Below are 13,162 nucleotides of genomic sequence, written 5' to 3' on the forward strand. Positions count from 1 at the left end.
TGCTGGTTTCCGATGGTGTGAGTGTGAGTAAGTTGTTCGCACGCGAAGTCCACCAGTCGGTAACACTCCGACCCCTGCAAGCGGCATCGTCTTCGGTTTTGGCCTCTCGGGAGTTGATGTCTGCGCGGAAGTTTTAATACTAAGACTACGACGGATTGCTCCAGGACTCAAATGCTTTCAAATGCTGGACTGAGTTTCAAGACAAATCGCTTCGATTGTTAATACATCGGGATTCATTTCCCACATTCACGGAGCCATCGAACGTCTTGCTTAAAGGGTGAAGACTTGGCATGGCCGTCTCACAGTTAAGCTGCCGACCGGATCACCGGTACGGCCAAAGATTGGGCTCATCGATTCCCAAATTGACTTGCGGTCTGTGTGCCGGTCACACAATGAAGAAGCTTACGAAACGCATATCAACTTTGGCTGTAACAAGTACAAAAGCGACGATTATGGACATCAATGTCGACAACCACTACACATCGAAGGTCTACACTTGCGGTACCACGGTATCAGGCCATGTCTCAATCAATTCACGTCACGACACAGAATTCAGCTCAGTCCAGATCAGCCTCCAGGGAAAGGCAACTGTTCGCATCGACGACACATACTCTTCCAGGCAGACATCACAGATTCTCTTGAAAGTCGATATGCCGGTGGCAGAATCGGCGTACCCCAATTCAAGGATATTCAAAGCCGGAGAAACATACAAGATACCGTTTCGATTCATCATTCCCAGCCAACTGACAGAGGCTGCGTGTCAACACGACGTCGAGTCAACGTCGATACGCGATTATCACCTGCGACTTCCTTCCAGTCTGACAAGTTGGGACAAGTACGACATGGCTCCCAAGCTTTTGGGCATTCGGTACCATATCAAAGCAAGAATTGTGTGCGAGTCTAATCCGCAGTGCGCCAAGCCGTCTGAGGTTCTCTCAGAGGCTCAATACGAGATCAACCTACTTGCAGCATCGCCGGAGGAGCCGCCACTAAGTGTCAACGCATGGGACTCGCAATATCGTCTTATCGAATCAAGGAATATTTCAAAGGCCTTGTTCTCGGGGCCGTTGGGCCGTATCACTGCAGCAGCGACACAGCCACCTACAATTCACTTGAGCCGGGATGGACGCAGCGCTTGCGGCTCCTTTTTCCAAGCGAACCTGATCTTTGAACCGTCTGTTACAAGCGCTGCTCCGCCGGAGGTGGTTTTGCAGTCGGTCAAAATTGTTGCGCAAACCTGGTATTCGACAAAGGTCATGAAAGGCTTACCCAACATGGGCTCCCTCCGGGAGCCTTTCAATATTTCAACGCGAGTATTGTGGGAGACTCTGGAATACGAGTCTTGGAAACGCAAGGCGCTTCCAGATAGTCAAGATACAACAGAAGCGAAGGAAGAAAGCTGGGACTCAGCACCACCGACGCCTTACTCAACGACTCTGCGCGCTGAGTTCAGCCTACCCACTGAGAAATACGTTTTCCCGCCGACCTTTCACTCATGCCTGATATCAAGAACGTACGCCTTGCGAATTAGTCTGACCGCTGGTGGGACTGATATCAGCCTGGTACTGCCCATTCAAATTGCCATGGAGGCGGACGAGCAACCGACAGCGAGGCTGCAAGATGCGGAGTTGCCAGTTTGGAGACCATGATGGCACGGTTGCTGATAGTTTCTCTGTGGGTGTAGACGCAAGATGTCCTAACATCTTGAGCGCAAGTAATGATATCGAAATTGGTTATTGGTAACTGGCGTTTGGAGTGGGGTTCAAGGCGGCACCGGAGTTAGGAAGAGCGTAATTTCAAATCCTTGAACAATCAATTGTTGATGATTCTCTTAGCCCCTATCTATACATACCAGCAGCAAGCACTCTTTTACTTAGCAAAGATATATCTCACCATCCTCATCAAAATCTGAGTATCGGTCCCCAAACTCCTTTTGACATGCAGCTTCATCGCTGTCCTCCGTCTCGTAAGACAGCCAGGCCTTTGGCATAAGCCCACGACTTGGTGAAAGCCATCTCACTGTTGACAGAAAGCAATCTCCGACAAATTGGAAAACCTTGGGATGCTCCGCCTCAGCCCCGTCCTCGACAGGTTGGGAGCGGACGACATGGACTCCACCCATAGGGCGCGCGAGGTATGTCGCTGCCCAGACGTTTTGGAATGCCAAGGGCGCATACGCTACATCTTGAAAGAATTCTTTCGTAATGGGGTGCTCAAATTGTTCTCCATCACGGAAGTGCTTTCTCCTGAGAGGAAGGGAAAAGACTCGGTCGCCAAGCTCGATGTGGTCAGGTCCGATTCCAACGATATCGAATGGCAAAGCATCCGCAGGCGGATTATCTACGTCGCAGGTGAGAACACAGCGATGCTCCATTGCCATAGAAACCATTTGAAAGACGCATTTCCAGCCTGGAACGGCGATATCTGGATTGTCGAAAATGATCTCCTTGAGAAGTTTGACGATGACGGGTGCAAGTAGTTCATCCTTCTTCTTTTCGGCATCATCCGAAAATTGACTCGGATGAACGAGCATGTCAAGCATGCTTCGGGGACTTTGCTCATGAGATAAAGTTGCCATTGTCGGTATTTTTTGTGCCAATTCTGCCAGCTCTGCTGCAGCGCTCTTGAGGTTGCTGGAAAGACGCTTGTCGCTGTACATATATGCACCGGCCACGAGGACGTAACAGTAACGACCGGCAAGTCGTTCTTTGACGTCATCTCCATGGAGCTTGGTATTCATGCTGGAGAGTCCTACCTCCCAGATAGACTGAAAAGTCCGTCTTATCCACTGAACCACGTCCGCTGGTGATGACTGATGAGAAGGGAAATTTTCGCTTTTCCATGCGACCACAAAGGGACACACTCGGTCTTCTTCTGCAGATTCAAATGAATCTTCCACCGCAGTGCCGGCAGTTTGACTCCGGAAAATGCGACCTAATCGGGTGCGAATTTGATAGGCATATGCCCCTGACGAGGTAGGAAATCTAGCAAGGGCGCAGTGAACCAAAGGCGGTCCAATCGCGCTACCGAGATTGACCCAGGGTCCCCAGCGGACATCGTTGCCTTCAAGCCAGAACGCGTGGCGGTGGTACTTGACAGTCCAGTTCGGCACCCATCGGGGCAGCAAATCCAAATCTGGATGAGACGCGGATCCTTCAGTGGAAGCTGACAGCCGAGCAGCAGCTTGGCCAAGCATCCATCCAAGTTTGCCATTAATGGCTAGGGTGTAGGCGAAAAGTATGTAGATGTCAGCTGTTGTCGCCTCATAGTTAACGTACGTCTCGTGGGAGCGCCAAGTCCGAAGATCTTTCGTTGGATCCCCCGACTGTTCGGTGGCCAAAGCCTGATGAACCCACTCCACCGTTACGTTTCTCACGGTCATGTCTTTTGCTATAGTTGCCAATGTGAAAATACGGTCTCGAGGGTTCTGGCACTCTATTCGTCGAATGCGAGCATGAGACTGGTAAATTCCATCTCGTAATATGAATATGTGGCGAAATGCTTGTAGAAGAATAGGTTGAACACGGCATCGAGTCCCTCCGCTCGTTTCAAGAGCCTTGGACCAAGTGTCAATGCATTCTGGGAGTGCATAAGTTGCAGGGCATTCCGACCAACATCATAGAAGTGTTTCGAGACTGCTCCACAGTAGACGTCTGTATTCCCGTTGAGTACCGCCTCTTGTACTACCCAGCGGCGACTGAACCATGGGAGATGCAAAGCGTTTTGGATGCAAGGAGGGTCATTTCCATCGCGTATGTCTGCATCCGAGGTGAGAGAACGCAATGCCTCTTCTCCTTTCTTGTCGTGGCCCAGCCAAACGAGTACACCCTTGGCCTTGGTGTATATGGCGGTCATCATGGCGATATGATGGCTCTTTTCTTCGACACTACCTTGATCGATGCAAACACCATCAGCCCATAACCTCCTTGGGACTGTGGATGCAGAATCCGAATTGACCCGATCATTGACGGTACCCTGAAAATTTTCCGTGTGCCGAAATCGGCAGAGGACTTCGCTTAGATTTTGAGTGATGGGAAGGCTGTATTCGATCTCGGCATTCTTGGCGTCTTCATTGTCGATTACCACAATTTGGCAGCAAAATTTGGGCTGTCCCCAAACATAAGAAACGGCCTCGTAAGAGCCTTTCGCCTCCTCAAGCTCAACCTCGAGCAGTCGGCACCTCAATATGTCGGTACTGTGGGTAGCTGGGAAGACTTCAATGATGCGAGTACATGTCTTGGTTGACAGGGGCTTGTGCCTGTACTCTTTTAAAAGCGCTGTATCTGGCTTTTTCGCCATTCCTAATCTGTGGGTAGTGTGAGAGATGGTAGAATTGAACGGAAGGATGCGTAAAAGGGGATGGTTTGCTTGGCGCGAAGATGGGCCGATGCGCTCGGAAAAGATGGTTTTTTTGAGCGGACTTCATGCTGCGGTCTAGGCCGGCTGGTAAAGCTGACCATGACTGTCAATACAATTATTCTCATTTTGGTTAATTGGAGAATTCGCAATTATCTGTCCTCCGATTGGTGACTGCCTGCGATTCAGCGCCTAGGTTCCTCTCGTGATTGCTGTCTCAGGTCAGCTCCTGCGAAACCCTCGTCTCAATGTCAGCCACAGTCTCGTAGTACTTTCTCGACCAACTAGAACCTCTTCATTCCCGAGTCATCGGTTGCGCGGCCCTGTCTTCTATCCCTTGCGATGTGCACTCGCCGTGTCTCATCGTCACACGAAATAAGGACAAGAAACACCTGCACTCTAAGGCCCAGATTGGTGTCAAAGAAATTCCATCTACTCCGTGACAATATTTCTCAAATGATGTATTATCTAGGATTTTGGAAGAGCTTGTAGACCGCAATCATATCCTCCTCATTGAGACCAGCCTCTGTGGCCTCCTTGTACACCTCTCGGCACAGCTCGGCGTATGGTGTTCTGACGTTGGCATCCTCCGCTGCTTTCACAATCATCTGAGTACTGTTATAGCAGTCCTTCACCGCCGCCTGCGGAGCCCAGTCATTGTTCAAAAGCTTGGCGATCTTGACCTTGGTGTATGCGGAAGCCATTGGTCCGGCATCGATGACTTGGCCGAACGCTTCCAGGTTTAGCCCCTGTGCCTTCGCCAGACTGAAGGACTCTGCAAGTGCAGCAGTCATGTTGTTGAGATACAGATTGACGGCGTACTTGGTCTTCAGGCCGAAGCCGATCGGGCCACAGTAGATGGCTGCGGCGGTGAGGGGCTCCACATACGGCCGCATCTGCTCCGCGACTTTTGGATCCCCGGCTAAAAGCCCCACAAGTCGGCCCTGCTCCGCCGGGATCTTGCTCCCGCTCACCGGCATCTCAATGAAGTTGCCGCCCGCCTTTTGGACTTGCTCCGCAACATGTTTGCTGGTATCCACTGGTATGGAGGCCGTGTTGATGAGTGTTTTGCCACGAAGTGCGCCTCGGAAGTCATCATTGAATATTGATGTCAAGGCTGCGTCGTCGAAGAGCATGGCGAAGATGACGTCGGATTGTTCAACCACTTTCGTCGGTGTCTCGCCAATCTTGGCACCGGCTTGTGTGAGCGGGGGATACTTGGAAGCCGTTCGATTCCAGACTGTGACGGCGAATTTGCGGGTGAGGTTCAGGGCCATAGGGGTGCCCATGACCCCGAGGCCAAGGAAACCGATTCGCATGCTGTAAGTTCGCGAGAAGGAATGCTGAAACAGTGTTGTCTGTCTTGAAGATTTCGAGATGGCCGATGCTCAAATACAGCGTAGTGATGGAAGCCGAGGGTATCCGCGCAGTCAGGGTGTTGAACGTGATGCAGGGTTCATCAAGGTTTGAATGATATCCGGAACAAACATACCATATTGGTCTCTTCCGTGATGATTCGCCGCAAGCCTGCAAAGGTACATCGGGCGCAGCGGCGTGTATATGTTTTTAGTTTCACGCCCTAGGGCGAGCCATCATGGTGGATCGTTGCATGACCGTGAAGGCGCACGAACACAGGACCCATAATAATCATGTCGATTTCTCCCTACGCCTTACGACTGACGCGATTGGGTCTAACATGAAGGGCGCACACAACAGGCGGCGCAGACAAAGAAACACCTCCTAACAATTACGGATGTTGGCTGACTAAATCTTCTCCGATATCGCAATTTTGGCAACTCGCAATTCAGCGATCGCCGAGTGGAAAGCCAGACGGCAGCAGAGACAACTCCCGCTCCATCATGGACTCATAACTCATGCTTCCTATCAAAACTCGTAAAAATAATCGCGTTGAAATTTTAAGGTGATCAAGTCATGCAGCTGTCGGATTGCCATCTTCTTGCAGAATACCCATTTCGCGCTTGAATTCGCGGAGCCAGTCTGGGTTATCGGCAGGAGTCTGATTCCAAGGATCATCGCTGGGACCATTAGCATGTTTCCATCAATTTTGCGTATTGAATAGTATGTTTTGACTCACTCTTCAAACGAGATCCACCGCGCCTGATGTTGAAGTTCGGCGTCAGAGGGAATATGTCTGTTCGGATTGCGCGGCGACGTCGTGATCTTGACGAATCGGACTAGACTCAGGGCAAGACGCCGATAGCAGTTCTCTTCGTTCACGAAGAATGTGGTGCGCGTGTTGAGTCCCGGCATTTCGGCATCGGCACCCGATGCAGTATTGCCAGTAGCGCTGCCACCGACGACGTCAGCTTCAGGGCTTGAGCTTCCTGTGTCCATGGCGCTGGACTGGCCAGTAGGTTCTGTAAGGGCAGCGCTCAGGAAATGCTGGTTTCCGATGTCCAAGGTAGGGGAATCGGCAGATTCTGAAGGAGGAAGCTGCATTCGTTGACGGAAAGGTGCCAGCCAGTGCGTTGACTCATTGATCAGGCCGTATAAGAATGTAGAAAAAGTCTCGGACGGCTTGGGCGACGATGGCATTGTCCAGCAACTTGATGCAGCATCAACTTGCTGGACAATGCTGCACGCCTCGCGTTGGAGATCCGAGTCGGAGACTTCGGGCTCGATGAGCTTCGATATGTCCACGTAGCTTTGGAGTTGTTCTTCTAAGGCACATTGGTCAAAGATGTCGGCTTTTCCATTGATGCAGAGATATGTGATGCGAGACCTCCTGGCTGTCTTCAGCGGTCGAACTCGAGCTTGCTTGACGATGATATCCGACGACATGAGCAAGTCTCGCAGCCAAGAGCTTGCTGGAGTTACTGGCTTCTTCGCGAGAGAGGTAGGCTCCGAGCCGAAAATAATGCAGCAACTTTCGTATAAAAGCTCGGCGTTTGTAGGCATTCGGCCATTCGTGTTTTGGTAGTCTGTGGCGAAGTGGTTGATTTCCGTCTTGATCAACTCAAAAGCGCTGGGTGGTGTCTCTGGAACGCCTTGTTTGGTAGTGAAGGGCCATGGTGAATACCGTTCCATATGGATCATATCTGGATAATGAAGGTCAGTCATGGCACACAAAATGTGTGAGGGGGACACTAACATGGCGCCATTGAGTTCTCAACCATTTTGAGGATATGGTCATCGAAGCCCCAATCTCCATGCCATTCCTCCATCGTCTTTCCATCCTTGAAGTGCTCGGCGATGTGATCGATTCTGTCAATCCATGATCCCATTACCAAAGCGCAGAAACCGCAGCGAGATCTGATCATCTCATTCTCGTGCTTCCAATCCCCCATGGGCCATCTAAGGAACTTGGCATCGTGCACCAGCTTGAGATGCTGCTGTAGATGATCCTTTCGGTAGAAGGTTCGGTCTTCGGGCAATCTCTCTTTACAGACTGAGTAGTTGTGTTTCTCTAGGTGTTCTTTGTCCGGGTTGGCATCACCACAGAAGACGCAAACGAGCTGACCACTCGCATCGGCGACGGTTGGCCCTGTTGGTGAACATTCCCACCGCTCCAGAGACAAGTGCAATGACTTCTCGTGACGTTGCCAATTGTGCTTTGTCTTGAAGGTCTCGGTACAGAACGTGCATTGATACATGTTCATAGTCTGCCAAAGATTGCTGGGACCTTTTCGTTCTGGTCGCGCCACAGCACCTCGTCGCCTTCTTCGCTTGATCGCAGCTTTTGCTAGTGGATCTGAACGCAATGATGCTCGAGAGTTGTAGGAGTATGCGGAGTTGACTGAGCTCCTGCTGGAATGCGACGTGCCTGCGCTGCTTGCGGAAGAAGCATTATAGAGAGACCTTGTAGGAGCGCTGTCGGTCAAGGATCGATCTGCTGGAGTGTCGGGTCCAGGTGGTAGGTCATACACAGCATGCGCAATGGCAGATGCCAATGCGGGCTCGTGCTCAGGCGGCGAGACTTGCCATCGTTGAAGAGGGTTCATCTCGTCAAATCCTTGAGGAACACTGCTTCCACCAATGTTGATGGGTTTCGAGGTGGCTGAAGTGATGGCGGGGGATGGCGGCCGTTTGGGAGGAACCTTGAATCGGTTACGTCTCCGAGTGTTAGCGAGCCAATTGGTGATCTGTTGTCTGCTAAGACCGGTCTGCCGCTCTAGCATCTCCATATCGGCGGTTGAAGGGTATGGGTGGTGGTTGTTGTTCGAGAGCCATGCTTTCAAAATCCGGAGAGACTTTGAAGAGAACCGAGTCCCGATTTTGGGCGGCGTGGTTATCTCTGAAGCTGGGTTCCCGTCTACACCAAGCATTGTTGCCCCGGTGTCGAGCAAGTGTCTTGTAGACTGTCCGTCACCGATCGCCTCCGAAAACATGAACATTTCTGCATCGTCGAAAGTCGTGCTTGTGCTTGGCATCGCCGTTTGGGTGTTGGTGAGGCCGGACCCTCCGGTTACGGCCGGGTCAAAGAGAGACTCATCTTGCTGGTGAGATGAAAGTCCTGCATTGCGCAGCAACTCACCTGCATCCAGATTTTGTAAGTCTTGTAGAAAAGAGTCGTCTCGAATAGGTTCCGGGTAATTGACTTGAGAGGAATTGGTCAACTGCGCTTTGAGCAGGTCAAACTCGAGCGCGGCGGTGAAGTCGCCGACATCGCGTGCGTTGTTGTCATTGGCTGGACCGCGCTTGTCCATTGCTGACCGAGTTGTGTAAGTGCTTGGAGAGATGCATTTGGCAGGTGCTGCACAATGTCATCTGTTAGTACTAGATAGGATAATAGTTCGTCCGATGCGATGGTCTCACAGAAGAGTCATCTTGCTCGGTCTTCACCCCACATGAGCCGGCGTGATATCCGGTATGCGGGGCATAATTGCACCGAGTCATAGGCTCACACCCAAACCTACGATGAGCCGGGCGTCATTTTAACCTCCCTCGTCGAAAGAAGTATATATTACCGGCCAAGGAGATGTTCAAGCATTCATTGTGTTGCAAGCAGCTGCTTTACCAGAGTTCTGACCCAGATTACAGATTCTGAAGTTGTCACTTATTGAATATCATCATGGGCAGTCCCTGCTCGGCCAGAACGCCGTAAATAGCCTTCGGCCAGCAACCCCCAGACACGGCCTTCCAACCATCGCAACAATTTCCAGTCCGTCTTGACTAACCGGCGTCCCGGAGCCGAGGCCGGCCAAAGTTTCCATTCCGGAAGACCCATCTCTGGTGAAATTCGGCGACCGAGCGGCTTCCCTTGTCCCCGGCCGATCTCGGAGCCGGAGCGAGACTGAACCCACCAAGCCTGCCACAACACTAAGAACGCGACTCGCTAAATGCCTGGCCAGTCTCTCGGAAGATGTCCGACGAACTGCCCTGGGACCGGGATGAACCCCCACACGCGGGGAAGAACGCCCAGCCGGGGACAATGAGCTTCTTGTTCCAGCGAGTTTTGGACGAGACAGCAGGGGCTTTAATGGCGATCTTGAATCCAGTCACCGACGTCGGAATGGTAAGCATGGGGAGAATGGGGCATATCCGATGTTTGACCTGCTTAACCTAGGCAAACTGCTGCCGGATAATGCTGCCGAAGATCTTTCTGCCCGATGTTCCTGCCCGGTGAGAAGTGCCGGCGCTGGTGTTTGAAAAACTTGAACGTGCATCTTGACAAGTTGCCAACTCGTCGCAAAACAGCTCAATCGTACCATCTTTCCACAAATCCTACGTGGATGACGTAAAGAACCTCCATTGCTTGTCCCGCGAAGACAAGCCCGGAACATGTCGCAAAACCAACATGAAGACGACTCAAAGTCGGAGTCGGTGGATGTGGAGCCTGACCGCCACGACTTGCGACTGACGACATCGAACGCGGAGAAGAGCGCGACAATTGTGCCTGCGCCAACTGAGGACGATGCGCAATTGAGCCGCCAAGACACGGAAGCGATCTATGCCAAGTTTTCGCCGAACCGAAAGAGACTTGTCACGGCTGTGGTGGCTTGTGGTGGAATCTCGTCAACGGTGTCCACTCTGCTGCTCTTGGCGGCGATTCCCGAAATTGCGGGCGAGTTCAACACTACCGGAAGCATCATCAACGTTAGCAATGCCATCTACACGGTGTTTATGGGTATCAGCACCCTGTTTTGGGGACCTGTGAGTCAGGTGTATGGACGAAAATGGGTAAGTAGGTAGCTGGGCAAAGAGTTGTCGAGAAGCATTGGCTAACTTGACTAGCCATGCATTCTGTCTGCCGCTGGGTTCTTTGGGTTCTCCGTGGGAACGGCATTGGCTCCTAATCTGGCCGCCTTCTTCATTTTCCGGTTACTGTCAGCCTTCACGGGCACAGCTTACCTCGTGCTAGGCTCAAGTTGCATCAGTGACATTTACAAGCCCACGGAGAGAGGGACTGCCCTGGCATGGTTCCTAAACGGCACCTTGATCGGCCAATCCTTCGGTCCCTTCATCGGCGGTGTCATCGTCACGTTCCATAGCTGGCGGGTTTTGTTCTGGTTTCAATCGGGCTTGGGAGGACTCACGACCATTCTTGCGGTACTTGCCCTGCCCGAAACAAGTCATAAGATGAGATCGAAGGAGTTGGAAGGGCTCGACTTCAAGACCAAGGCTGGGAAGGTTTGGGATTGGACCAACCCTTTCCGCGTCCTTGCATTGTTCCGTATTCCGAAACTCCTGGTGGCGGTAAGTCTTTGATGCCATGGGGTTTCAGTCTCTAATCACGATCTCGCAGGGAATCGCCGCCTCGTCACTGGTGTGGAATATGCAGTCACTCCTGACACCCATCCGATACGTCATCAACCCGCGCTTTCACCTGACTACCCCTCTGCAGTCCGGTCTCTTCTTTCTCGCACCAGGAATCGGCTTCTTCACCGGCACATACTTCGGTGGCCGCTATGCAGACCATACAGTGAAGCTCTGGATTAAGCGTCGTGGCCACCGTCTTCCTGAAGATCGGCTGCGCAGCTCCTTCGTGGCCATGGGCATCGTCATCCCATGCGCGATTCTGATCTACGGGTGGGCAATCGAGAAGGAGAAGGGCGGCATCCCGTTGCCGGTGATTTGCATGTTCGTGCAAGGTTTCGCGCAAACCATTTGCTTTCCTAGCATCAACACGTACTGTCTCGATGTCTTTAAGGGACGAAGCGCAGAGGTGATCGGTGAGTTTCCTCCACCCATAGCCTGAGATGAAAGTGACTGACTTGAACAAGCTGGCAATTACTTCTTCCGCTATGCAATCGCGGCCGTTGGCACGGCTGTCTGCCTTCCGGCCATTAACAGTATTGGCGTGGGCTGGTTTAACACCATCACGGCCCTGTTCGTGTTTGGATCGACGGCAGCGGTGTTTTTCGTCGTCATGATTGAATCACGAAAGGATGAGAAGAATTCTAGTGAAGGGGTGTAAATGAAATGAAGCAATGAATCAAGTTCTCGAACCGCAGGAGATCCATGTGATCGATGTTACAACGAGGCCAGTCTACCTGCAGTCGCGTAGCTGGAACACACGGGCTACACGTCTATGTGACAGGATGTCAGATTTTAGTGACGAAGGCGGTGTATTTGGACCAGTCATCTTTGTGTTTCTAGCGCCATCTGGATCAATTCCTGCAGAAGTCCCCTGAAACCTAGATTGGCATGCAGTATGCCTAGCTGCCGATTTAGTGGCTGTCTGCGCCCTTGAAAGACGCGGACGACATTCCCCGCACTGATAGCCATTCATGGTTGCAAGGGTGGAGACAACAACACCACCTCATTGATAAGACTTCCTAATTCCCTCCAAAAGATTCAGTTCAACTGACAAGGCAAACCCAATTATTCCGACCAGAAGTAACGGTCAATATTATCGCCAACTGCAATCATCAGTCAACAACAATGAAGTCGGAAAGCGAACCTGTCAACGGCACCCCAAACGGGGTCACCATACGAAACCACCGTCCGGGCGACATGGGGTTCATCACCTACCGCCATGGAACAATCTACGCTAACGAGTTCGATTACGGGTCACCTTTCGAAGCCTTGGTCGGCAGAATCACGTCCGAGTTCATCACAACTTTCGACCCTACATCAGAGCGTTGCTGGATTGCGGAAAGGGATGGCCAGTTCCTGGGCTGCATCATTCTCATGAAAGATCGCGACACGCCGGGTCGAGCGAAGTTGAGGTGTTTTCTCGTCGAGAAGAGCGCTCGAGGTCTAGGCCTGGGAACGCGATTGATGAAGCTCTGCATAGACTTTGCGAGAGAGGTCGGCTATGAACGTGTCGGGTTGAGAACGGATAGCAACATGGTAGGAGCAAGGAGGATGTATGCCAAGACGGGCTTTAAGATATTGGGAACAGAGGAGCATCGGACCTGGGGTGAGCATATCCAGAGTACCGGGGAGAATTGGGAAATGGAGTTGTAGCAAAGGCATAAATGACATGGATGGGCTGAATCCTTGGGCGGGCACTTGAGTATTTTATTCCAAAGAAGGGTTGGCTTTGGAGGCCCTTGTTCAAATCCTTTCATTCCGAATGACAACAAAAAAATGCAGAAATGGCATTACATTCGCAACAAAGACATATGACATATTTATGAGGAATTCTGACGTATCTCATGCCCTGTAGAAATATTGAAGAAGATGCACCACGGTAGATGAGTACTATCACGACACTCCTAAGGGCAGGAAGGCATTAAATAGAATAACATCATTTTCTCATAGTATCAAAGTTGATTAATTGGTTCTCAAATTTTTCAAAAGGTCTAGTCATGTCCTGAAAACGGCTTCTCACTTTGGCTGATATCCTGGAAGCTGCTTGGACCCCTGAGGTCATGGGATCAAGGTCTCAGTGATGCTT

At 51.5% G+C, this 13,162-nt stretch overlaps 7 protein-coding genes across 7 annotated transcripts; 3 read left to right on the plus strand and 4 right to left on the minus strand.

The window, feature by feature from the left end:
* Window positions 1-392: 392 nt before the first annotated feature.
* On the plus strand, window positions 393-1,649 carry GCG54_00003936 (uncharacterized protein; the record flags this gene model as incomplete). Its single annotated transcript, XM_045403993.1, has 1 exon — window positions 393-1,649. The coding sequence occupies one exon, from the start codon at window positions 393-395 to the stop codon at window positions 1,647-1,649; it is 1,257 nt and encodes a 418-aa protein (XP_045257193.1).
* Window positions 1,650-1,873: 224 nt separating this feature from the next.
* GCG54_00003937 (uncharacterized protein) lies at window positions 1,874-3,382 on the minus strand (the record flags this gene model as incomplete). The annotated part of the gene is made up of 1 exon (XM_045403994.1): window positions 1,874-3,382. The coding sequence occupies one exon, from the start codon at window positions 3,380-3,382 to the stop codon at window positions 1,874-1,876; it is 1,509 nt and encodes a 502-aa protein (XP_045257194.1).
* A 53-nt stretch (window positions 3,383-3,435) lies between these two features.
* On the minus strand, window positions 3,436-4,299 carry GCG54_00003938 (uncharacterized protein; the record flags this gene model as incomplete). The annotated part of the gene is made up of 1 exon (XM_045403995.1): window positions 3,436-4,299. The coding sequence occupies one exon, from the start codon at window positions 4,297-4,299 to the stop codon at window positions 3,436-3,438; it is 864 nt and encodes a 287-aa protein (XP_045257195.1).
* A 521-nt stretch (window positions 4,300-4,820) lies between these two features.
* Window positions 4,821-5,675, minus strand: GCG54_00003939 (Glyoxylate/succinic semialdehyde reductase 1; the record flags this gene model as incomplete). The annotated part of the gene is made up of 1 exon (XM_045403996.1): window positions 4,821-5,675. The coding sequence occupies one exon, from the start codon at window positions 5,673-5,675 to the stop codon at window positions 4,821-4,823; it is 855 nt and encodes a 284-aa protein (XP_045257196.1).
* Window positions 5,676-6,286: 611 nt separating this feature from the next.
* GCG54_00003940 (Homeobox protein 4) lies at window positions 6,287-9,023 on the minus strand (the record flags this gene model as incomplete). Its single annotated transcript, XM_045403997.1, has 3 exons — window positions 6,287-6,392; window positions 6,452-7,415; window positions 7,469-9,023. The coding sequence occupies 3 exons, from the start codon at window positions 9,021-9,023 to the stop codon at window positions 6,287-6,289; spliced, it is 2,625 nt and encodes an 874-aa protein (XP_045257197.1).
* Window positions 9,024-10,098: 1,075 nt separating this feature from the next.
* GCG54_00003941 (MFS antiporter QDR2) lies at window positions 10,099-11,734 on the plus strand (the record flags this gene model as incomplete). The annotated part of the gene is made up of 4 exons (XM_045403998.1): window positions 10,099-10,497; window positions 10,552-11,013; window positions 11,063-11,489; window positions 11,541-11,734. The coding sequence occupies 4 exons, from the start codon at window positions 10,099-10,101 to the stop codon at window positions 11,732-11,734; spliced, it is 1,482 nt and encodes a 493-aa protein (XP_045257198.1).
* A 467-nt stretch (window positions 11,735-12,201) lies between these two features.
* Window positions 12,202-12,729, plus strand: GCG54_00003942 (uncharacterized protein; the record flags this gene model as incomplete). Its single annotated transcript, XM_045403999.1, has 1 exon — window positions 12,202-12,729. One exon carries the CDS (start codon window positions 12,202-12,204, stop codon window positions 12,727-12,729), a length of 528 nt encoding a protein of 175 aa, XP_045257199.1.
* Between the last annotated feature and the right edge of the window lie 433 nt (window positions 12,730-13,162).

Source organism: Colletotrichum gloeosporioides (assembly GCF_011800055.1).
Source record: "Colletotrichum gloeosporioides strain Lc1 chromosome Unknown consensus_103, whole genome shotgun sequence".
In the NCBI taxonomy this organism is placed as follows: Eukaryota; Fungi; Ascomycota; class Sordariomycetes; order Glomerellales; family Glomerellaceae; genus Colletotrichum; species Colletotrichum gloeosporioides.